Raw genomic sequence first — 23,223 nt, 5'->3', positions numbered from 1 at the left:
GTGACTTTTTGTTAGTGATACAGTAACATACGATTTGAAAATTTCAGAGTGGGAAAACTTACAAAATTGCAGGGTGTTAAAATACTGATTTTCCTCACTGTACATAGATTACTGCAGCAAACAAGATCTTCCTATAATCAAACAACACACTTTTACCCAACATGTGACACTGTAACACATTTGAAACAGTACTAATATATTTAAAGTCCAGAAAAATAGCAATCCAATTAATAGAAAGCTGGTGTGTAATTCATTTAAAAAAAAAAAAAAAAAAAAAAAAAAAAAAAGCTTCCATCACATTTGGTCATCTTTATTTTCACTTGGTCACATTGTTTTAAAGTATATCTGACAAACAGCAGCTAATCTGTTCCTTCACTTCCATTTACACTATCAAGTTGAACCCCAAAAATTGCAGCGATATTTATAATCATAAAAACAGTTGATAGAAAAAAAGACTGACAATTTTGACAGGAAAGAACAGACAAAATCAATCTCCCCGCAATCATTTAGGTTTGTGGACTGCCTTTCTGAGGTCTAATTCAGAAAATACAAAGGGTGATGACGGTGAAGAGAATTGGGACCCTTAAAATCTAGAAATGTTGGATTCAAGATGGAAATCTAAACAACTCTAAGGCTGTCACAAGTGCATTAAAAATAACAGTAAACAAATGGACATACAAACAGACAAAAGCAAATTCAACAGGATGATCCACGCGGGTCAGTGGTTCAGTAGCCAAAAGGATTCCTGTTGCCGAGAAGCGGTTTATTCCAAATAACTTTTTGTGCAGCAGCTGACAGACATGATTCATTACCAAAGCGAGCAGTCATTTCCTTACACACACATTCATCAATTCGTGAAGAGGCTGAACAATGCCAATTGCCAACTGAAATGGTGAGGAGCATTATTTTTTTCATACTGCATGACCTAAAAATTGGAATTGTTGGGTGAAAAAAATGTTTGAGATTTAAGAAATGTAAGAATTTACTTGTTAATTATTAAAATACGTTTTTATAATTTAAATAGAAGGGGAAAAGTGTAGTGACTACGTTCAGATAAGAGTGGTGCACGCAGGCACTTGACATATTCAAGTGAAATGTGTGTTTGGATGTGTTGCATTTGTGTCCCAAGTTTACACAGCGTGTAATCCTGTTGCTCCTTTGTCTGCTCTTCAGTCACTTTTCCTTCCAGCTCGTCTTCTACTTTCTGCAATTAGTGTAGCGTCACAGTCCAGTCCGTGCCTGCATTCATGCCAGGCTTGCGGAGCGTCAAGACTGACGCGGACGCATCAAAGTCAATCTCAAGAATCCTCGTCTGACCGTCTATAAAAAAATGAAAATAAAGGGGCGGGGGGGGGAGAAAAAGTGAAAAAGGAACATACAAATATTGACTGATGCAGATGGAATGTGAAAACAAAGAGCCCTACCAGCTGTTGTCAGGGTAGCCCTGGTGGGCTTATTAGCCCCCAGTATGATGATGCGTTCAATCGTGGAATGTGTGGGGAAATGGGCCTCTGGAGCAAGGTTTCTGTGGGTTGTGACAATTTCATTCAAAAACTTTATTAATCAAGTGTTCCAAGGTACATTGCAGAGGATTTTCCTCCATTAGTGGCTGAAACACACACCTAATTGACTGTTTTTACATATAACTACATATATCTATAGTAAAGTATGGTATACTGAGTAGTTTTACTGACAAAAGTAATGCTTTTGTACCATCTCCAAGACTTTTTCGGGGGTCAATTACTCAGGATTTTCACTATCTGTGCCAGGACTCAGTGAGTTTTGTTCCTGAATTAATTGCAAGTTTAGTTTCCTTTTCCATGTAAGGCCATGTCCTGCAGCCTCCTCTCCAACACCAACTGCCCTCATTACATCTATCCACCTTTTTGGTCTTCCTCTGGCTCTTATGCCTGGAAGCGCCATCCCAATAATCCTTGTACCAATAAACCCAGTATTACTCCTCTGAACCTGTCCAAACCATCAATGTATGTCTCCAAAACATCTACCTTGGCCGTACCTCTAATGAGTTCATTACTAACCCTATCCACAATGGTCATCTTTAGAGAGAACCTCAGCATCTTCAAACTAATTGTGAGTTTGTGTTCTAATGGAGTGGAACCTTGGGTTACGGATTTAATTCATTCTGTGACCCTGTTTGCAACCTGCAGTGTTAGTAAACTGAGGTAATGTATCTCACCGAAAGTGCACTTAACTCTCTCTGGCTGTGATCACAGCTTCCTTCTTGACCCTGCTAGGTAGCCATTGCTAGAAACATCACAGCATAATACAGGCAGGGAGTTGTCTCACATAGACTGTCCATGATATTGAAGCACCCCCCCCCCCCCCCCACATGAAACAATAGCAATATACTGTACAGTACAAAAACATTGTTTTGTAGTTTTTTTTTCATGGCCAAAAACATATACAGTCATTGTAAATAAAAAGATCTTTTATCAGAATTTACCTCCCTGGTGTGTCTGGTTTGAGTGACATTGTTGACGTGCAATTCTTTTAATAGGCAAGATACTTCTATAAGCTGGGAGCAATTAGTGTGCTCCCTAGTTACAAATCTGTTGCCAAAGCCGAACAGCTTGACAAAAATAAATACCGTATTTTATGGATAACCTGCTACTTTTTCCAGCACTGTGAACCCTGCGGGATATCAAGTGATGCGGCTTTTTTCTTTGTCGCTAGCGGCTATAAGTTTTAAATGAACAAGAAAAACTTGTTCAAATGTGATGGTTAATACATGGCCAAAACTCGAGTTTGGGCATGGGCAGATGCCTCCAATGTTTTGACAAAGACTACCTTCAGCGCGTGTAGAAGAAGAATCTATCTCAACCATGTGTACAAGAAGAATTTTCCTTGAGTCCGCGTAGAAGAATAATTACTTCAATTGAGCGCAGAAGAAAACGAAGCTGCTTCGAGCATGCATTGAAGATTGCAGTAGTTTTTGGTGCGCTCATAGCATAATGGAGCACAACATACACAAACGCAGAATATATTTTAATTAATTTAAAATCTTTCACAAAACTGGCCGCATGGGAAGGTCATTGTTTAGTGAGGTCTGGCAGTGGATCTTAAAAGCGCAGGAGTGTGAAAGACTCAACCCTCACCAACAGATTTCAAAAGGCTGGACAGGTCCGTGAAGAGAACAGCACAACTTCAGTGGTAGCTCGCGATGAAAATGACATTGAGAGCGACAGAGACTGAAATGGTGTGTGAGAGACATTCTGAGGCGCAACTCCGAAATTGAAGATGATGACAATGATTTGAGTGAACATAAGGAGGAGGAGAAATAAAAATGACTTTTCTGTTACGTCTGAGACATTTCACTGCCGTGTTACAGTCACTGTTTGGAAACAAGGTATGTAAATAAACATTTACTAAGTCTTTGTGTGAGTAATTTCAGAGTGGATGGACGGTAAATTTATATAATCGGCGGCGTATGGTTGCGGCTAGTGCATGGGAAAAGAAAAAAAATGGTGCCAATGATGGTTAAGCAGCACAAGAAGCACAACAGATCCTGCCCAAGCCAAGAGGTTCTGCTAATGGGTGCACAAATTGAAAATAGTATGTATATTGAAGTAGTTTTTTTCCCTTACCAAAACGTTGCATTTAATTTTTGCGCAATTATCATTAAAAACTGAATATTACTGATATCTACTAATACTCACACAGACGAGAGGATGTTGTTGGCAAACAGCAGCCTTCTGTGAATGAACTCTTTTTTCTCAAAGTTAAATGTGTGTCCATCATCGATGTAGAGCTCTCCCTCTGCCACTCTCTGGAGAAAAATTTAACATTTTGAATCTGCAATGATGACCTCCAATGCTCTGTGTTAATGATTTGACGTACTTGGTTCCCTAGTGCCACATACACAGTGTAAGGGTCATGCTCCATACAGGCAGAAGATCTACGTACTCTCAGCTTTCTGGGAATAATGGAGCCGCCACGCTGGAAAACTGGGATCTGACATGACAATAGAAATTACTCTTCATGAGGTTTGACCGGAGGAAGAAAATGTGTATTTTTAAGAGGCAATAATGAAGAACATGTTTACACATTACAAGTTGATTTATATGCAAGTGTGCATCTTACAGATCTCATGGTGACAGGAATGTAAAGGTTCTGGCCCCCACTGTGCTTCTGGAAGGTGTGGACATCAAACCAGACCTGAGTGGTACACGCAAGAGTGGTGAATTTTCATGACTGAAAAATCCAAGACGTCACAATGGTGTGAAGATATTGGGAAAAAAATAAATAAATAAAGAGTCAATCTTTTCCCCCAACCTCCTCTTTTCCTGGAAGGTATGCAGTTACTCCAGTGGCTCCTTCTTCAGTGACGGGGTGCACTAACAAGTCTTTCCCTGCAGCAATAAAAATATATGAGGTTTCAGTCTTTGTACAGAAAAAGTTTAAAACAATGACATTCTACTGCTCACCCCACTCTTCTCATGAATGTTCTATTTGCGCTGCTCAAGTCACATTTTTTGGACAAGTTACACCGTTTGAGACGTCACAGTAATTTTGATGCATTATTTTGAGAATCCCCCAGGAATTTCTGCCTGTCCTACCTTACTGGTGGATATTTTTATCAGAAACACGTCAGGCAAACAGAGCCAGTTTCCCCAAGTAGCAGACGAGGCATGGAGATAAGTTGAGAAATAATTGTTTTGGGAGATACTGGATCAGATTAGCATAACCATTAATTTCAAGATAGAAAGATAATTTGAGATAAGATTGTTTTGAAACACTAGCGTGATCACAGAACAAATTAAACTCACATCAAGGCACTACTAAATGAAGTTTTTGTCATTTGGTCTCACCGATTAAGAATTCATCCTCCAGAGCAAAAGAAGCAGGATCCTGAGGATACTCCACCCACAATGGCCTACAACAAAAAACAAGCATGTCAGCATGGTCTTCCACTGTGGCTCACTGTAATTGGACTACCTAGTGGGTAGGTGGATAAAATAAAGTGCAATCAGCCATTTGACAGAACTAAACCAAACTACGACATGATACAATTGAAAACGCACTAAAAGCTCACCTCATGACAGGCTGTCCAGTGTGATAAGTGTGGTAAAACTGCTGGTACCAATAGGGCAGGAGGCTGTAGCGTTGCCGCACAGCTTCTCGGATCAGAGCGGTGTTTTCTGGGCCAAACAGCCATGGTTCACGACGAGTAGTGTCCAGGTGGGCATGGGCCCTGAAGAAGGGCTGGTAGGCTCCTGTCTGGTACCAACGCACCAGCAGCTCTGAGTTGGGAGACTTGAAGAAGCCCCCAACATCAGCTATAGGACAAGATGAACAACTCTAATTAAAGATCTTTAAAGTCATCTTGCACTCAAAATGTAGCTAAATACTAATGTAATGGTATCAAGGTCATAGCTCAATTTACTTGCATTTCCCCATTGAAAATAATCTACCAATTAGCCATTCCAGACCCGAGAAATAATAAGGCCAAATGTCTCACCACGCACACACACAGCAGTATTTATATCTCTGATTGCTCGCAGACCACATAGTTAATTCAGTTCTACTTGCAAAAGTTTTTCATCTTACATTTGTGGGTTTGATTGGTGAGGATAAGTGGTCATGAAAATAGATGGATGGACTCAATGAAGGGGCTGAATGTGCTTACTTACAGTCCCGTTTTTTTTTTTTTCAGTTCACTTAAGTGGTGACCTAAGTGAAGCTGGCTCATAATTTGAATATTTGTTTGCAACACTTTTTTTGCGGTTACGGGGGGTGTTAATCGATGGAATGATTACCCCAACCCCCACACCCCCAAAACAAAAACAAGTGTTTGGGTTTGTTTGCGATATTTCTATGTACAAGTATAAGATGCAGCAGCAAAAATGTATAAAAAACAAAATTTCTCTGGTAATCTCTGCTTTTATCTTGGTAACAGAAAACATTATGAAAGTATTAACTTGCTAATAGAATAACTCAATTTTTTAATTTTATCAAACGTATCACAAAATAAATCATCCGTGTAATCTTAGTACCCAAATTGGAGCCGCATCGTTCACGTTGAAGCTGCGCGGCCTAGTTTAGCCTAGCTCGCCAACAAGACGCGTCTGTAATCAAATATTTACTGGAGGAGAAAAACAAACGCTAGTACTAATACGACCTGCAAAACTTAAGTTTCGTAAACAACGAGGACCGTGAGTGCTTATAGGAAATTGGGTAAGTGGAAACGTCAACTTAAACTTCCTTCTCGGCCCAGTCTACCTTAGCTTGCTAACAACGAGACGCGTTTGTGATCTTAATTGTTGCCATGGAAGAACCATCGAATGGAAGTAACTACGTAACTTGTGCGACCTACACAACTTGTACAATGAGGACCGTGTGGACTTATAGGAAATTGCTCAAGTGGACTCAAGCTTCAACTATTAGAGTGAGAGCCATTGTGGTTTGAATCTCTTTCATCCCCATATCCTTTATATTTCCATACTCGAACCTTGCTTACTCAGATGCCCTTTTAACTGTAACAGACTAGGTAGTATGTGATTTGTGTACCTTATGTGTTCACTGTTTATTTGACTTTAATTTTAACATAGATTAGGTATTATGTGAATTGTGTATCTTATGTGCTGACTTTGTTTATTTGATTGCTTTTTTGACTATCTGCAGCTCGACTGGGGGGCACAATGCTCTGCAACCTGTAGGTCAGTCCCAAGCCCGGATAAATGCAGAAGGCTTCGTCAGGAAGGGCATCCAGCGTAAAATTGTGCCAAACATATATGAGCGTTCATGAAACGAATTCCATAACGAATAGGTCGTGGCCCGGGCTAATTACGCCTGCCCCCGGCACTGTTAATCTGCAAGGCATAGGTAGAAATTCAGTTAATGTAGGTCTTACCCCAAAAAAAGAGGAGGAAACGGCTTAGTAGGCAGAAGAAGAAGAACGTACAGAGCCTACAACTGTGTGTAGGGATTTTCAAGGTTGGGACTATGACAGGAAAAGATCAGGAATTAGTTGACGTGATGATTAGGGGAAAGGTTGATATATTGTGCATCCAAGAGAACACGTGGATAGGCAGTAAGCCTAGAAGTTTAGGAGCAGGGTTTAAATTATTTTACCATGGAGTAGATGGGAAGAGGAATAGAGTAGGGGCTATTTTAAAGGAAGACCTGGCTAAGAATGTCTTGGAGGTGAAAAGAGTATAAGATCGAGTGATGAAGATGAAATCTGAAATTGAGGGTATTATGTATAATGTGATTAGTGGCTATACACCACAGGTAGGATGTGACCTCGAGTTGAAAAAGAAATTCTGAAAGGAACAAGACAAGGCAGTCTTGAACATCCCAGACAGAGTTGTGAATGGTGCAGATTTCAAGGGACACGTTGGTGGAAGAAACGGGCGATGAAGAAGTGATGGGTAAGTACCGCATTCAGCAAAGGAACTATGAGGGGCAGAAGGCGGTGGAGTTCGCAAAAAGGATGGAAATTGGCAGTGGTGAACACTTATTTTCAGAAGAGACAGGAACATAGAGTGACCTAGAAGAGCAGAGGTAGAAGTACGCAGGTGGATTATATTTTGTGCAGACAATGCAATCTGAAGGAGGTTACTGACTGTAAGGTAGTGGTGGAGAGCGTAGCTAAACAGCACAGGATGGTTGTGTGAAGGATGACTGGTAGCGGGTAGGACGATTAAGAAAAAAGGTAGAGCAGAGAATCAGGTGGTGGAAGTTGAGAAAGGAAGAATGTTGTGTCACCTTTCGGAAAGAGGTGAGAGAGGCTCTAGCTGGACCAGAAGAGCTTCCAGAAGAATGGAATTCTACTGCCAAGGTATTCAGAGAGACAAGCAGGAGAGTACTTGGGGTGTCTTCTGGTAGGAAAGGGGAGAAGGAGCCGTGGTGGTGGAACCCCAAAATACAGGAAGTCATCCAAGGAAAGGGATTATCGAAGAAGAAGTGGGACACAGAGAGGACTGAGGAGAGGTGGAAGGAATACATTAAAATGCGACATAGGGCAAAGGTAAAGGTGGCGAAGGCTAAACAAGAGGATTATGACGACATGTACACCAGGTTGGATATGAAAAAAGGAAAAAAAAGGATCTCTACAGGTTGGCCAGAGAGAGTGATAGAAATGGGAAGGATATGCAGCAAGTAAAGGGGATTAAGGATAGCGATGGAAATACGTTGACTGGTGCCAGTAGATGGAAAGAGTACTTTGAGAAGTTAATGAATGAAGAAAATAAAAGAGAAGGAAGAGTCGAAGAGACAAGCATGAATGACCAGGAAGGGGCAATGATTAGCAAGGGGGAAATTAGAAAGGCACTGAACAGAATGAAAAATGGAAAGACAGTTGGTCCTGATGACATACTAGTGGAGGTATGGAAGCAATTTGGAGAGGTGGCTGTGGAGTTTTTGACCAACTTATTCAATACAATACTACCGTGAGAGAAGATGCCAGAGGAATGGAGGAGGAGTTTGCTGGTCCCCATTTTTAAGAACAACTGCATTATAGAGGAATAAAGATGATGAGCTACACAAAGTAGTTATGGGAAAGAGTAGTGGAGGCTAGACTCAGGACAGAAGTAAGTATCTGCGAGCAACAGTATGGTTTCATGCCTAGAAAGCATACCACAGTGCATTATTTGCCCTGAGGATGCTCGTGGAAAAGTACAGAGAAGGTCAGAAGGAGCTACATTGTGTCTTTGTCTTTTTTGTCATTGTGTCTAGAGAAAGCCTATGACAGTACCAAGAGAGGAACTGTGGTACTGCATGCAGGACATGTATAAGGGCAGCAGGAGAGTGGTGAGATGTGCCGCAGGTGTGTCAGAAGAATTTAAGGTGGAGGTGGGACTGCATCAGGTTTCCGCTCTGAGCCCCTTCCTGTTTGTGGTCGTAATGGATAGGCTGACAGATGAGGTTAGACTGGAATCCTCTTGGACTATGATGTTCGCAGATATTGTTATCTGCAGTGAAAGCAGGGAGCAGGTGGAGGAACAATTAGAAAGATGGAGGCACGCACTGGAAAGGAGAGGAATGAAGATTAGCCAAAGTAAAACAGAATATATGTGCATGAATGAGGGGAGAAGGGGGAAGAGTGACGCTCCAGGGAGAAGAGATAGCAAGGGTGGACAACTTCAAATACTTTGGGTCAACATTCTAGAGCAATGGTGAGTCTAGTAAGGAAGTGAAGAAATGGGTCCAAGCGAATGTGGAACAGTTGGCGGAAGGTGTCTGGTGCTCTATGTGACCGAAGAAACTTCGCTAGGATGAAGGGCAAAGTTTATAGAACAGCGGTGAGGCCGGCCATGATGTATGGATTAGAGACTGTGCCACTGAAGAAACAAGAGGAGGCAGAAATGTAGATGCTGAGGCTCTCACTTGGAGTGAGCAGGATGGAAAGAAATGAACACATTAGAGGGACATCCAAAGTTGGATGTTTTGGAGATAAGGTTAGAGAGAGCCGACTTCAATGGTTTGGACATGTTCAGAGGAGAGAGAGTGAGTATATTGGTAGAAGGGTGCTGAGGATGGAGCTGCCAGGCAAAAGAGCAAGAGGAAGACCAAAGAAAAGGTTGATGGATGTTGTGAGGGAGGACATGAGGACAGTGGGTGTTAGAGAGGAAGATGCACGAGATAGGCTCAGATGGAAAAAGATGATACACTGTGGCGACCCCAAACGGGACAAGCCGAAAGGATAAGAAGGTATCAGATGTATGACATTTGGAAGCATAATACAATATATTACGCACCATAAAATGGGTTTAATAACTTCTTTAAAAAGTACTGTATGAACAATTGGTTTTATAGTCAGAGACAAGGGATTTTGAAGTTGGAACATTCCAACACTTAAATACTCAAAATTGTCATGAACCCTTTGTTGCTACTGCACCTGTGTTAAGCGTGAAGGTAACCTAACAAGGACCCCTTATTGTTTGAGGACAAACACTTTTAAACAATGACCTGGGACAGAGGGACTTACCACCACAAAAAGATATTCCCACCAGACCCATCGTCAAACACATGGGGATGGAGATTTTCAGGTGTCCCCACTCGGCAGCATTATCGCCAGTCCACACAGCACCTAGAGATGTGCAAGCAGTTTTTTTGGTCATAGTACACTGTGACAGAAGGTTTAGTGGAGAGCAGAGAATGCAAGTGGAGTCTCACCATAGCGCTGTGACCCAGCAAAAAATCCCCTAGTCAAGACAAATGGTCTTTCGACGCCTCCTGATCTCTGGATCAGGCCCTTCGCTGTGGCCATTTGCTGGAGCAAACATGACGATTAGACAAACACAGTACATGCAAATCTTCAATCACAAGCAATGATTTTGCTGAGCTAATGTTCAATAGGTCTTTTCTGTTGTACATCAGTGAGCACTGCAAGCAATGCTGTATTGGCTTGTTGTGCACTCACCACGTAGAAGGCATAAAGGTTGTGCAGGTCACGGTGCTCCCAGTCTCCATGCTTTGCATCCTTGTGCATGGTGATCTCAGGCCCATTGAACACTGAAGGTTCGTTCATGTCGTTCCATGTATACAAGTTCTCCATCGTGCCCTAAAAAGTTGTTGAGACAACTGGCTATTTGAAATACTTCAACAGATAAGTCTAAGTCAACTATGACATTAAATGTACTGCTGTATTTTGACCCATGAGTGAACATTCCAGCCATTGCTGCTCAGCTCCTTTGTTGCTTTGGCTTGCGATCAAATATTTGAGATATGAGTGATAGATGGTGGCAAATAACTCCACAATAAAACAGCAGTCTGGCGAATAGTGAAACAATTCTTCAAAAAGCGCTTACACTTTTTGATTACAATTTCCAGTTAGAGTTAACTATACAACTAAGCCTAAAACAAATAATTTGATTTGAATTAAAAAACAACTTTGCCCTAGGAAAGTCCACTGGCTTAATGGTAACACAGAAGGCAAAACACCATAGACAACCTTACGTGCAGCAGATTTTTTTTTGTAACCTTGGCCAGATCTGTGCCTTGCGACAATTCTGTCTGAGCTCTTGAGATAGTTCCTTTGACCTCATTATTCTTTGTTCTGACATGTACTCTGAGCTGTAAGGTCTTATATGGACAGATGTGTGGCTTTATGAATCAATCACTCAATTAGTCAGCTGACCCCAATGAAGCTGTAGAACCATGCCAAGGATAATCAGAAAAATGGACAGCATCCAAGATAAATATGAATGTCACACCAAAGACTAATGGCTGTGTGATCTTCAATATGTGGTGCTCTGTGTACGTGAATGTGGGGAAAAAATAAGATTTAACCAAAGAGCTGCTATATAACTGCAAAAATTAAGGGTGTCTGAATACTTTCCGTATGATCAGTGAGCTCACATCATGTAAACAGTTGGGAAAATGACAAGTGTTCATGTAAACCTGACTAACGAGGAACTGTAGTCCCCCAGTTTCCCATCTTAGTTTTATTTTTTTATAATAAAGGCTTCTCATTAATTTCTACATTGTGCTATATTTAGAACCACACATTAAAAAGCTATATCCAGTACAACATCATTTGGGAGCTTGAAGAGATGATTTGAATTTCCATTCATTATATCAGTTTAAGAATGTTGGGGGAACAAAATAATTCAGTTAATGACCCGAGGAGCCACTGTATATCCATAAATGTAATTCACATCTTCAGAAACGAAAATCATGAAATTTCATTCAGGACATGACATTTACATTTTGGCTTTAAATGTGTGTAAAATGTCGGATTTTTTTCTTCCCAAACAAATAACCCTTTGAGAGAGGCTAATAGTTCAAATACTCTTAATACCTATATTTTGCAAAAATCTATAACTGCAGGTTATTGACTCAATTGTTACAAAGTTCATTTGCGTCTGTACATCTGTAGTACACTGCAACCTGTGGCCAAGGGGGCCAATCCCAGAAGAGCACAATCTAGGACTGGAAAATTAATGGTACAGTATTTTCATTGATTTCAATTCGGAAAGATTATTTGAGATACTGGCTTTTTATTTAACTCTTATGTCAAGTTTCCACTTTATGAACTCATGAGAAAATTATTTGTTAAACTTCATGTTAGCAATCATGGATCTCACCTCATACTGGTCAAATGCAAACATACTGGCCCACCAATCCCTCATGTCTTCACGGCTGAAGTCTGGATAACCTGCACTCCCTAAACAAAATTATATAGTGCGTGGGTATTTGGTAAAAATGCATCAAACATCTTGTGTACCATGAGTCCATTTTCACAAATTTTAATATTGTTTGTTACCAGGCCAACACCAGCCTTCATAATCACTGCCATCTTTAGTCTTCGTATAGAAACCTCGAGACTTGATTTCATTATGGATCTTGTAGCTGCTGTCCACTTTGATATGAGGGTCTACAATGGTTACCATCTATGACACAAAGAGGGGGATCTTATTAAACATTTTGCAAATTCAGATTATATTTTACAGGACCTTGAGAAAGTCTATTTCATTTTCTTGAGTGACTGAAAGCATAATCTATATAATACGGCATCGTTAGTGGCCCATCTAGTTAAGATTTTTTTAATCATTTTTATTCCTTGCTTTTCACAGTACTCTTATTTACTGCAATGTCCTCTCATGCAGAAAAGTACAATGCACATTTATTGAAGCAGAACATTTTAAAAAAATAAATAAATAAAATCCCACTCACACAGAACTAACTCTCTCTCTCTCTCTCACACACACACACACACACACACACACACACTACAGAGCCCAGCCTCTTACACACCTACACTAGAACATGTACAACAGCCTTTTCCATACATTAAATTCTTGCAATATTTTTGTTTAAAAACAATATTTAAAAAGTGTTTTATATCAGTTATGTTTGTTAAGAGCATGTAAGGTGTAAAAGTAGTTTTAAAACCATATAAAAAGGTGTAATGTATGTGTTTTAATACCGTAGCTATATTGCTCATTTTCAATTATTCCAGGTGGGTCTCTAACTGATCCCCCAGTGATAATTGGGGGTTCACTGTAAACAGATTTATCAACTCTAACATCAGCTGTTTATTTTAAAAATATTTTTTGGTCACACCAAACATCTGTACCTTGCGCTTCTTATCCATGAGACTCTGAAGCATTTCCTTGGGTGTGGGGAACTTGTTGGTATCCCAGGTAAAGTAACGTTTTCCATCCGTGTGCTCAATATCGAGCCAGATGAAGTCATAAGGAATGTCATGCTCGTCAAATCCTGCATCCACTGATTGGACGTCATCCTGGTCATTGTAGTTCCAGCGGCACTGATGGTAGGCCAGTGCAGCCAAAGGGGGGAAAGCCTGGGTGCCTGATGAAAATTATATTGTAGAGGATGCAAGTTAACATACTTTATTCAATCTCTGAAGGAAATTAAATAGTGGGGTTGGGAAAGCTTGTTATTTAGGAAACAAACTTTACTGGGTGAAGGATCATTACGGTTTTTTTTTGTGTACACTAAGACAAGCAAGAAAATTCTCCATTTAAAAAAAAAAAAAAAAAAAAAAAAAAAAAAGCAAATGATCTCTCAACGAGTTTTATCTTTTGTGAAATACAAACCATTACACCATGATGACTGGGCATAAATAAGAAGGTGATCATCAGAGATCATCATCTTACCTGTCAGAGAGGCGTACTGTGAGAAGACATCTTTTGGTGTTGGGCCAAGCATAATGAAGACATCTATTATGCCGCTTTCAGACAACCAATGCACATCAGTCTGTGGCGTCTCACTGGAGCCCTGCACGTAATCTAGCATTTTTCCAAACACAGTCTGAAGAGACCCAAATAAATATGGCTGACTAAATTGGCAGCTATTTTATCAACAATCACATACAGCATATTGTGACCAAAACATCTGTAAATGTATTAAAGATCTCCAACGTGATATGAGGCACAAACCTTTCCTGCAGTGTTGGAGCTAATGTCTACCCAGGTCTCTGCGGCATTGAGCCAAAATATTCCTGTGGTCCGCTGGGCATTGTGGGCTACCATTACAGGTATAGAACCATAAAGAGCCATTGAATTATGCAGCTCGTATTGGAACACATCCAAATTATAGAGCCGATATGGATCTCCATTTCTGAGAGGTAAACACCCAAAATAGATTTAGTCCCTCCAGGAAGCTGTACACTAAACAAGCACCTTCGTACTTCAAGCAGAAAATTATAATTCAAATAGATTCTGTTTGCTACTCACTCAGTAGTTTTAAGTCGCAGGGAGTCTGCATGCTCCGGAATGCCGTAGACATGCTCCACCCCTGGTAGTGAAAAGTCTAGACCGACAGCAGTTGGACCTGTAATGAGAGAACAGTCCGAGAAAAAGTTTAAAAAGAGGAAAGCAGTACTCCATATTTTTAGAGCTCTATTTATTTTATTTTTATCTATTTGTATATTATTTCTATCTGGAAGAAGTGGCTGGGGAAAAGGAAGACTGAGTATCCCGGCTGAAGCTACTTCCCCCCTGCGACCCGACCCGGAAAAGCAATAATGGATGGATCCATGGCTTCACTATGGCCAACTTCTAAGAAAATCCCAAATGCATCCTCTAAAAAAATACTAAGTACAATTTTTTTGTTGTTGGGCAAATTACTACATTACGTGAAAGCTGTTGGTTTTGTTTGTCTAAATGTAAACCAAAGCATTACTTTCATGGTAACTACAACCTTCCCAACATGCCCGCCAAGAAAGCACGACAATCAGCCGGGCTGGCTTATATGAGTGTTAATACGTTTGGCCAGGAAGCCGACGAGAAGATGTGTGAAGTCATGTGACTTTCTTGTGCAGTATAATTGGTGAACTAGACTGAAATGTCACTAACACCTAAATTGGACTGGCGCAATGCACAAGTCGAAATCATAGTCTCGCGCATGAAGTATTAGTAGCAAGATATAATTGATAAAGTGGTAAGCGACAGATAACTGAAAGTAGCATTACTTCTAAATAGCAGAAGCAGCGTGTTTTTCTGGTCTTGTCAACTTCTGTGACATACACAAATTAGGGCAAGAGGACACAGCCGGAACTACAGGTCACTGCGCAGGCATATTTGTCCGCCGCTGAGTATCGTCTTTTCACGTATATAAGGCGCACTCAAAAGTCTTTCATTCATTTTCTCCAAAATGGACAGGACATCTTATAAGCGTCCACAGGAGCGTCCAAAATCTGTAACTGACTGGGAGCATTTCCTGCCAACACGCTCTTTATATAGAGGAAAAGCGAACGTGTGAGAGGACAGCATGCAGACATTACGGGGAAAGTGTGGGGGTGCGAGAGGATGCTAAAGGTACGCCTCCCCACCAGAAGGTATATACTATACTAAGACGACACACTACAATGACAATTTCCATTGTAACAGTAGTCCGAACCAAATATCGGACTTACCATTAGGTTTGCTATCTGTAAACGATTTAAATGTTTCATCCCACATGCCCTCTTCTTCGCTCTCATTTGATATAGCCTGAAAAGCAGGAGAAGAAATAGGTCAAACCTTATTCAGAACAATTAAAAGGAGTTTTTTTTCCAGATGTGATGCAAGAGTGACAGTAAGGACTGAAATTATTTGTGTAGGACCTCATCCTCCAGATCTGCGTCCTCGGCCTCTCGGTCAGCCTGTCTGCTCCATGACACGTGTTGCAAGAATAACATAGATGGGGATAAACCAAAAAGAGATCTATGTCACTTTGGAAAGGAAATTATTTGAGGGTATAAGGTTTAATTACCTGTGGATAAAGTGAACCACAGAGAATGACAGCTGGCACCACAGTCAAAAACAGACCTCAGAAAACCATGCGAGTTCCTATCTACAATGTTTTTAATCAAGTAATTGTAGGAAATGAAGTGTGTTGTACAGTTTGATTAAACTCCTCACCCTCAAAACTAGTTTTGTTACATTCAGTTGTGGAAGTGCTTGATCGGTTGCAGCAACTACGAAAGAATATATCTAATTCTCAAGCTAATTAAAGATAATGGCAATTAAATGCTGGGTTAGGAACAACCAAGGTAGCACAGTATGAGCTGTGGAAAAAGGCAACATGTTGACAATGCTGATTTTACATACTTGAAGCCATTAGCACTACCCATAATACAAGAGGCAATATTTTTTAAGAACGGGGTTTTTGAAAATTTTCAAAGCCATTAACTCTCCTGCACTGCAATTTTTCCAAAGCTATGCGGCTCAGTTGTATTTTGATTAAATGCATGAAGTGGCAAAACGCAAAATCTTGAATACATCCTATTTCCAGTGAACGTATTTATACTTATTTTAAAGCAGTTATCTTATTTTTTCAAAAGACAAACATTTTTTAAGTTTAGTTTTCTTGTTATATCTTAAAAATGTCTAAGACCTGGCAGTAGATTATTCAAATGATCTTTTGAAAAATAATGCCTCTCTGGTCCCATCCACTGCGCCTTTAATCTAATTTTAATATTTTAATACTTGTCTCATGGCAACAGAAATAGGCTATCAGAGGTTGTCGAGACGGCAAATGAGGCAAATCTAGAGTTTGAAAACTACAAACTAAAGTTTTAAAATACTAGGTATTCTGGTATTCTAAGAATAGGAATTCATATAATTTCCATTGGTAATTTTTGTCATACATTTTATGGACAAAATGTCTGGTATGAATTGATTTAAGATTCTTAAAATAACATTTTGTACCTTAAACATCTTTCTGACTCGCTGAAAAAAAAAAACTCTTAAACTAAGAACACTAAGTTGTTTTGTTTTTAAACCAAAAATAAGATAAATTCACGGGGTAAGATGTTGGGTTGCGCAATGATGGGTTTGGAAGGTCAGAGGCCAGACAATGGCACACCTCAGTCCCCACTTATCAATCCGTCACCGTGTAAGGATTCCATTCCGCTTATCCTCACAGGGGTAGCAGGAGTGCTGGATCTGATCCCAGGCATCTTCGAGCAAAAGGTGAGGTACACCCTGAACTAGTTGCTAGCCAATTGCAGGGCACATATGAACAAAGAACCATTTTCACTCACATTCATACCTACAAGCAATTTAGAGTAATCTATTAACCAACCATACAGGTTTTTTGGGATGTAAAAGAAAATTGAAGTACCCGGAGAAAACCAGAGCAGGCAAGGGGAGCACATGCAAACTCCATACAGGCAGGGCTAGGATTTGAACAGTGAGACAGATGTATCCACCGTGCCGCTTGAATGGGTTATTTTGTTTAATTTTAATTGTACACTATGTTTATTGGCTGGCTAAAGGGAAAAAAAACAAACATAACTGTCAACGTAAGTTACGGTTGGTTGAAAAAGCCAGAAAGCTCATGCAAGTTTAGTTTCTCGTATCAAATTATTAATGCACAAGATGTGCCTAAATATTCCCTTGCAAGCTTAATCATACTAATTCATGATTGACATCTTTTTTGTAGTTTATAGCTATAAGATGTAAAAACAAGATCACAGTATATTTCTATAATTTCAACTATGCTAAGGGTAAACAAGAATTTATCATTTACTTAAATTTCAACAACAGTAAATGCATCACAGTATCACACTCAGCCACACCAGTACCCATCAAGAGCACCCTCCACATCTTCCTTTATCCCCTCACATTTGAGGGATTGAGTTTTAACATTGTTTGAAGACTCTCTACACATATTCTACTATTTACAGCATTAGTACAAACAATATAATACACATCTTGAGTCTTTACCTAGAGAATACACTCTTGACAATATTCCACAAACTAGCCAATGTGCTAGTTATTAAAAAGGAGAAACTAGGGTGATAGGGAAAAGAGGACAGAACGAGTCAGACAATTCTCAAACACGAATAGTCGATATCCACTGAGTGATGTATTTGTGTAATTTCAAACAAGGGCAGGCTTTTGTCAAAGTGTGCGTGCGTAAAGCGTGGTTGCTCACGTGTCCTTGCGCATCCGTAGGTGTTCAAAGGCCAAAAGGCCACGAGAGTTTAACGACAGCAACACATCTCGTCCCTCCATAATATCCAATCGGAAGGGCCGTACACTGACAATGACCCTTTGAGACTCCGCCCCTAGGGACAGAACCACTCCGTTCTCGTCCTGAGACAAGAGAGACAGGCTGGGGAAAAGAAAGAATGAGAGAATGCTTATAAATCAGAAAGTTTCTTTGGGATAAAGAAATCTAAATTAACTCCATTTTAATTTTCCTGATGTGTAAAAATTATTTTTACTGTAGAATCATAACGAGTCTGACTCCAATGTCGCTAACTAGCTACAGATGTCAACTACATGCCAAAAATTCCTCACTGGACCCAGGATGAAACCACTCATAAGACACTTACGGCTCTGTAGGCGGCTCTCTTATGAGCACGTCTGGGACCTCATACCGAGGCTTCAGTGGCTTCAGCTCATTAATTTTCACCCTTGTAATGTTTCCCTGGAGACGATAGAGCTCCAGCAGTAGACGCACCTACAAGCCAGCAGAAAAGAAGTACAACGGAATTGAAATATGCAGCCTCAGTAATCATGTCCATGTTAAGATATCATCCACACCAACATACATATTTTTTTTTTACAGCATGTACCTTGTTCTTGTCATTCTTAAGCTGCAAGGTAAGTCTTGTGTTGGTGAGTTCCATGGTCTCGAGCAGGGCTCGATAAGGAGACTCCCCAGGGTTCAATGCTCGCTGACGTCTTTCGTTGAAAACAACATGGAACCAATGTGTTAGTCAAAAAGTTAGACATTCAATTAAAGCAGTGATTACATGCTTCCATAATTCTACTGAGTACATTGAACTCACTTGCAGAAGGCACTCTGGTCACAGGTTTTGAAGTTTGCTCTCTCGACAGCCAGTGTCCCACTGAGACACACAGCAAGCCAGAGAACCAGGATAGCCAGCATGCTACAAAGAGAACCAAGAGAAGAACTGAAGGAAGTGCTGGGTGGTCTTAGAACTGAACTTGGTCACACTGGCAGAGCTAGTCAACTAATTAGTTCCAAATAAAGCCACTAGGATTTCATCTAGACCACATAGGATAAAGGTGTGCAAACTACGGTCCGTGGGCCACATGCAGCCCATTGGCCATTTCAATCTGGCACGCCAAAAATTGGTACAATCGCCCAAATCATATCAAACTCGTGAATGCATTTATTTGACCATGTCTGTAATGCCAAGTGGTTCTACCAGGTTGTGCTGTAATGCTCAGTGGCTCCAACAGGTTGTCTGTAACACACCAGGAAGCGGAGTAGGTACAGTGATACATTGACTTGACTTTGAGAGTTCTGTTTTTACTCTACTAAAACTCTGAACCCTTCTTCAGCCACAAGTGGACCACAGAAAAGTAATATGAACAGTGAGTGCAGAGTGTTTAATATAGAATGGATTACTAAATACTTTAACACTGAAGTCCGGTCAACGCCTGTACATCTAATTTGTTAAGAAACTGTTGTGGTTATAGAGGAATATAACATAGCTGTCACTTTTGTAGCAAGATAAAGATCTGGCCAAAGAAATAAATAAATGAAAATTCTGCTGCTCTTAAGGTTCCTAAGAGCATAGTGGCCTCCATAATTCTTAAATCCTTCCTCGGGATGGCTGTCCGGCCAAACGGAGCAATCAGGGGAGAAGAGCCTTGGTGAGAGAGGTAAAGAAGCACCCAAAGATCACTGTGTCTAAGCTCCAGCAATTGAGTCAGGAGGTGGGAGTTGGGTTTTATGGAAGAGTGGTTCAATGGAAGCCTATCCTCAGTGCAAGACATGAAAGTCTAAATAAACTTTGCTTTTTTAAAAAAAAAAAAAAAAAAAAGGCCTGAAGAACTCCAATATGATATGATATATAAATGTAGATGTGATTGTGTGAATGGTTGTTTATTGATCCCCTGCGATTGGATGCCAACCGGTTCAGGGTGTACCCAGCCTCCTGCAAGTAAATAGCAAGGATAGGGTCTCGCACTCCGGTGACCCTTGTGAGGATAAACAGGTCAGAAAATGGACTAATGGATCTTGTACAGTGATGATTGTGTCCGAATGGTGCGGAATTCTCAAACATAAGTTTCTAGTAGTAATCCACAACTGTATGTGAATAGTAAAGCGTCATAAAACAATGAGTGCATGAATAATCTAGGTGCCCCAACAGATTTGTGCAAATAGCAGGATGTTATAATGAAAGTCATCTTTTGTTTCAGTCTCTCCGTCCCTCTCAATGTCATGTACTAGTCAAGCCTTTTAATGCGGTTGGTGATAATGCATTCTTTCACGCTGCTCCACTTGTTCACAATCGATTTTACTCAGTAAAAAACATTTCGGTCACAGATTTCCCATTGTCTCTAATGGGAAACAAGCGACATTTACCCCTAATTTCCCAAGTTCAAAGTTTAATAACTGTTAGTTCTTTAACTATCACAGTGATCTTTGTGTCATTGGAAATCTTATTTCAGGCTAATCCATTTCAGCAATACACCAATTTGAAAATTTTCCTAACGTATCAAAGTCACAATGAGTCGCTTTTAAGCAAACAAATCCGGGAAGCCTCGTCGCTTAAACTCGACAGATCAAGCTAGCGCAATAGCTAACACTAGCTACTTGTGGGAAATTATAGGAAAATGATCAACCACTCACACACATGGAAGATGCCAATTTGACAAAAGGTTAAGCCTAAAACGTTAAATCGCTAGATGGCCGCCTGTTTGCGCCGTTGTTCTTTTTGAACAGACTGCTTTGTCGTGCTAAGCTTAGAGAGAGCGAACTAGCAAAGGCACAGGTTTGCCGACTAACTCATTAGCGGGTTTCTCGACTGTATGCGAGAGACTGTTTCTAGAGGTCGGCAAACGGGATGTCACTAACTTTCCCATTAATACTCTAAACGGCTTTATTTAGGTTGAAATCATAATGTGGCTAAAAAAATGAATGTCACAACGTTACAGGCAGACCGTTAGTCTTACCTTCTTGAGAAGTCGGCCATCTTGATTAGATGACACGGGAGAGCTCCGCCTCTTGCGCCACAGGTTAAACGCTAACTATAAACTTGACAATCACGGTTTGAAATATTCACGTGCAATTGGCTGGGATAATGATGATTCTAAGTCAAATGTCAAAATATACAAGTTTATTAAATTTGCCTCAATAGCTACTTGCAGTCATTTCATTCCTTCTTTGAGTCATTGTGATTCCGCGTGTGCGAGGACGGACGAATGCCCGCGGCTAGATCCTCTCAGGCACAGACACGTCATCTCCAAATTCCAATGCCTTAACAATGGTTGTCCCGGGTTCGAACGTCTTTGCAAATTTATTCCAAAATGGATTTTAATGTCAAAGGAGTTCGAGCGCCCTATCACAAAACTGACACTTGAATTTTAAAAAAATGGCATCACGTGTGTATTTACCATTAGTTAAACAAACAATTCCCTTAGGCACAGTAATTTCCAGGGGCCCAAAAACATCTCATAAAAATAGAATAAAAAATAAAATATGATGAATAAAGCAGTCATTGATTTAAATAGATTATTATTGTTTTAGTCTTTGCCTTGTAGCTCAGTGGTTAGAGCACTGGTTTGATAAACCAGGGGTTGTGGGTTCGTATCCCACTGGGGCCTCCACTCCCTGAGAAGGGTTGCGTCAGGAAGGGCATCCGGCGTAAAAATTGTGCCAAACATATGTGCTGTGGCGACCCCGAAAGGGACAAGCCGAAAGAAACTTACCTATTATTGTTTTAGTCTTTCCATCAAAATCGATCACCATTTCAATTGCTAGCCCCTCCCAATGTCCATCGATCCATCCATCCATCCATCTATTTTCTTAGCCACTTATCCACACAAGGGTCGCGGGAGTGCTGGAGCCAATCCCAACTGTGTTGGGCAGGAGGCAGGGTACACCCTGAACTGGTTGCCAGCCAATAGCAGGGCACATGGAGACAAACAGCCGCACTCACAATCACATATAGTGGCAATTTACAGTGTTCACTCCGAAAGGGCCGAAAGAAACACACAATTAATGTTGCATGTGGGAGGAAACCGGAGTGCCCAGAGAAAACCTACGCAGGCACGGGGAGACCATGCAAACTCCACACAGGCAGGGTAGGGATCAAACCCTCCACCACAGAACTGTGAGGCCAACACTTTCCACCTGATCCACCGTGTTGCCCTTGAACATGAGTAAAAACGTTAATTTATATTATCAATCATAATAAAAATTCTGAATTTGAGATGATTCACTTAGTGAGTAAAAATCCTCAATCATCTTTATTTTCCAAGTACAGTAAGTCAAAAACACAAGGAATTCATCTATGGTTAATTGAGCTGCTCTAGTATGACAACAGTCAATTGACAGAATACGTTTGAAACATCCGTGAGCAATAAATGGTTACCAGTAATGTGGTAAGGACGAAACCTTTTTTTTTTTTTTTTTTTTTACAACTCCTTTGACAAAGTAGAGCAGTTAGAAAATGACTAATACAACAATATGGTGCTTTGCAAATAGTGCAGAGACTTCAAGAAATGTATGCAGTTGAAAGTGGATCATAGTAATGGAACAGTGTCAATTGTGGGTATGGCGCATGAACTTCTCAAGTACATGCGTGGCCAGTATTGGTCAACAAAAGATGGGCAAGTGTAATGCATTGGTGAGTCTACTACAGTGAGTACGCAAATGTATAATTGGCATGAAAAAGATGTCACTACAGTCTCATGACAAAAGTTGCCTGCATGTTACAAGAGTAAGTTAACTATTTCAGAATTTAATGCAAATAGGGACAAAGCTATTGGAAATACCTTCTAGTTTTAGTTTGCAATGTTTGATGGCATCTACCTGAGGGAAGGAGCTGGAAGAGATGGTGACCAGCATGTGGAGCATCCAAGCAGATTTTGCATGCTTTTGACTTAGTTCTGAAAGGATACAAATCCTCTAGGGTGGGTAGGAGTGGAGCAATAACTTTTCCAGCAGTTTTGATTGGCTGTTGCAGTCAGAGTTTGTCTCTTTTTTTTATGGCACCACTAAACCAGATTGTGATGGATGTACACAGGACTGTTTTGATGACTGCTGTGTAAAACTGCCTCAACAGCTCCTGTGGCAGGCTGTGGTTTGTCAGAAGCCATACGAGGTACATCCTGTACTGAGCCTTTTTGAGGGTGGAGTTGATGTTGAGCTCTCTCTTCAGGTCCCGAGTCTGTAATTCACTGGAACTTGAAGGCCTCGAGGGTTGACATAGGACAGTTGGACAGTGTGAGGGGCAGCTGTGATGAAAGATGCCTCCTGAAGTCCAAGATTCCCTCTACAATCTTGAGCGTTTAGCTCCAGGTTGTGTTGACTGCACCA

General features: G+C 40.6%; 1 protein-coding gene across 3 annotated transcripts; it reads right to left on the bottom strand.

Moving 5' to 3' along the window:
• Positions 1 to 290: 290 nt before the first annotated feature.
• Positions 291 to 21,169, bottom strand: ganabb (glucosidase II alpha subunit b). Of its 3 annotated transcripts, none has more exons than XM_061834911.1 (25): positions 20,856 to 21,169; positions 18,716 to 18,817; positions 18,500 to 18,608; positions 18,257 to 18,384; positions 17,854 to 18,033; positions 17,643 to 17,708; positions 15,536 to 15,578; positions 15,347 to 15,422; positions 14,166 to 14,262; positions 13,869 to 14,049; positions 13,587 to 13,740; positions 13,043 to 13,278; positions 12,230 to 12,356; positions 12,051 to 12,130; positions 10,385 to 10,525; positions 10,138 to 10,234; positions 9,950 to 10,051; positions 5,054 to 5,297; positions 4,830 to 4,894; positions 4,294 to 4,370; positions 4,102 to 4,176; positions 3,859 to 3,972; positions 3,678 to 3,787; positions 1,425 to 1,525; positions 291 to 1,320 (listed from the first exon to the last, which is right to left on the bottom strand). In XM_061834911.1, the coding sequence occupies exons 1-25, from the start codon at positions 20,873 to 20,875 to the stop codon at positions 1,211 to 1,213; spliced, it is 2,835 nt and encodes a 944-aa protein (XP_061690895.1). In that variant the 5' UTR covers positions 20,876 to 21,169; the 3' UTR covers positions 291 to 1,210. The 3 variants fall into 3 exon arrangements, with proteins under 3 accessions (XP_061690895.1, XP_061690896.1, XP_061690897.1); XM_061834912.1 differs by lacking the exon at positions 20,856 to 21,169 and adding an exon at positions 20,533 to 20,821; XM_061834913.1 differs by lacking the exon at positions 17,643 to 17,708 and having other exon boundaries at positions 20,856 to 21,168.
• Positions 21,170 to 23,223: the final 2,054 nt, after the last annotated feature.

The sequence above is a fragment of the Syngnathoides biaculeatus genome, chromosome 11, assembly GCF_019802595.1.
Source record: "Syngnathoides biaculeatus isolate LvHL_M chromosome 11, ASM1980259v1, whole genome shotgun sequence".
Lineage (NCBI taxonomy): Eukaryota > Metazoa > Chordata > Actinopteri > Syngnathiformes > Syngnathidae > Syngnathoides > Syngnathoides biaculeatus.
The sequence above is the reverse complement of the archived record's forward strand: the minus strand, read 5'-3'. Positions and strand labels throughout refer to the sequence as shown.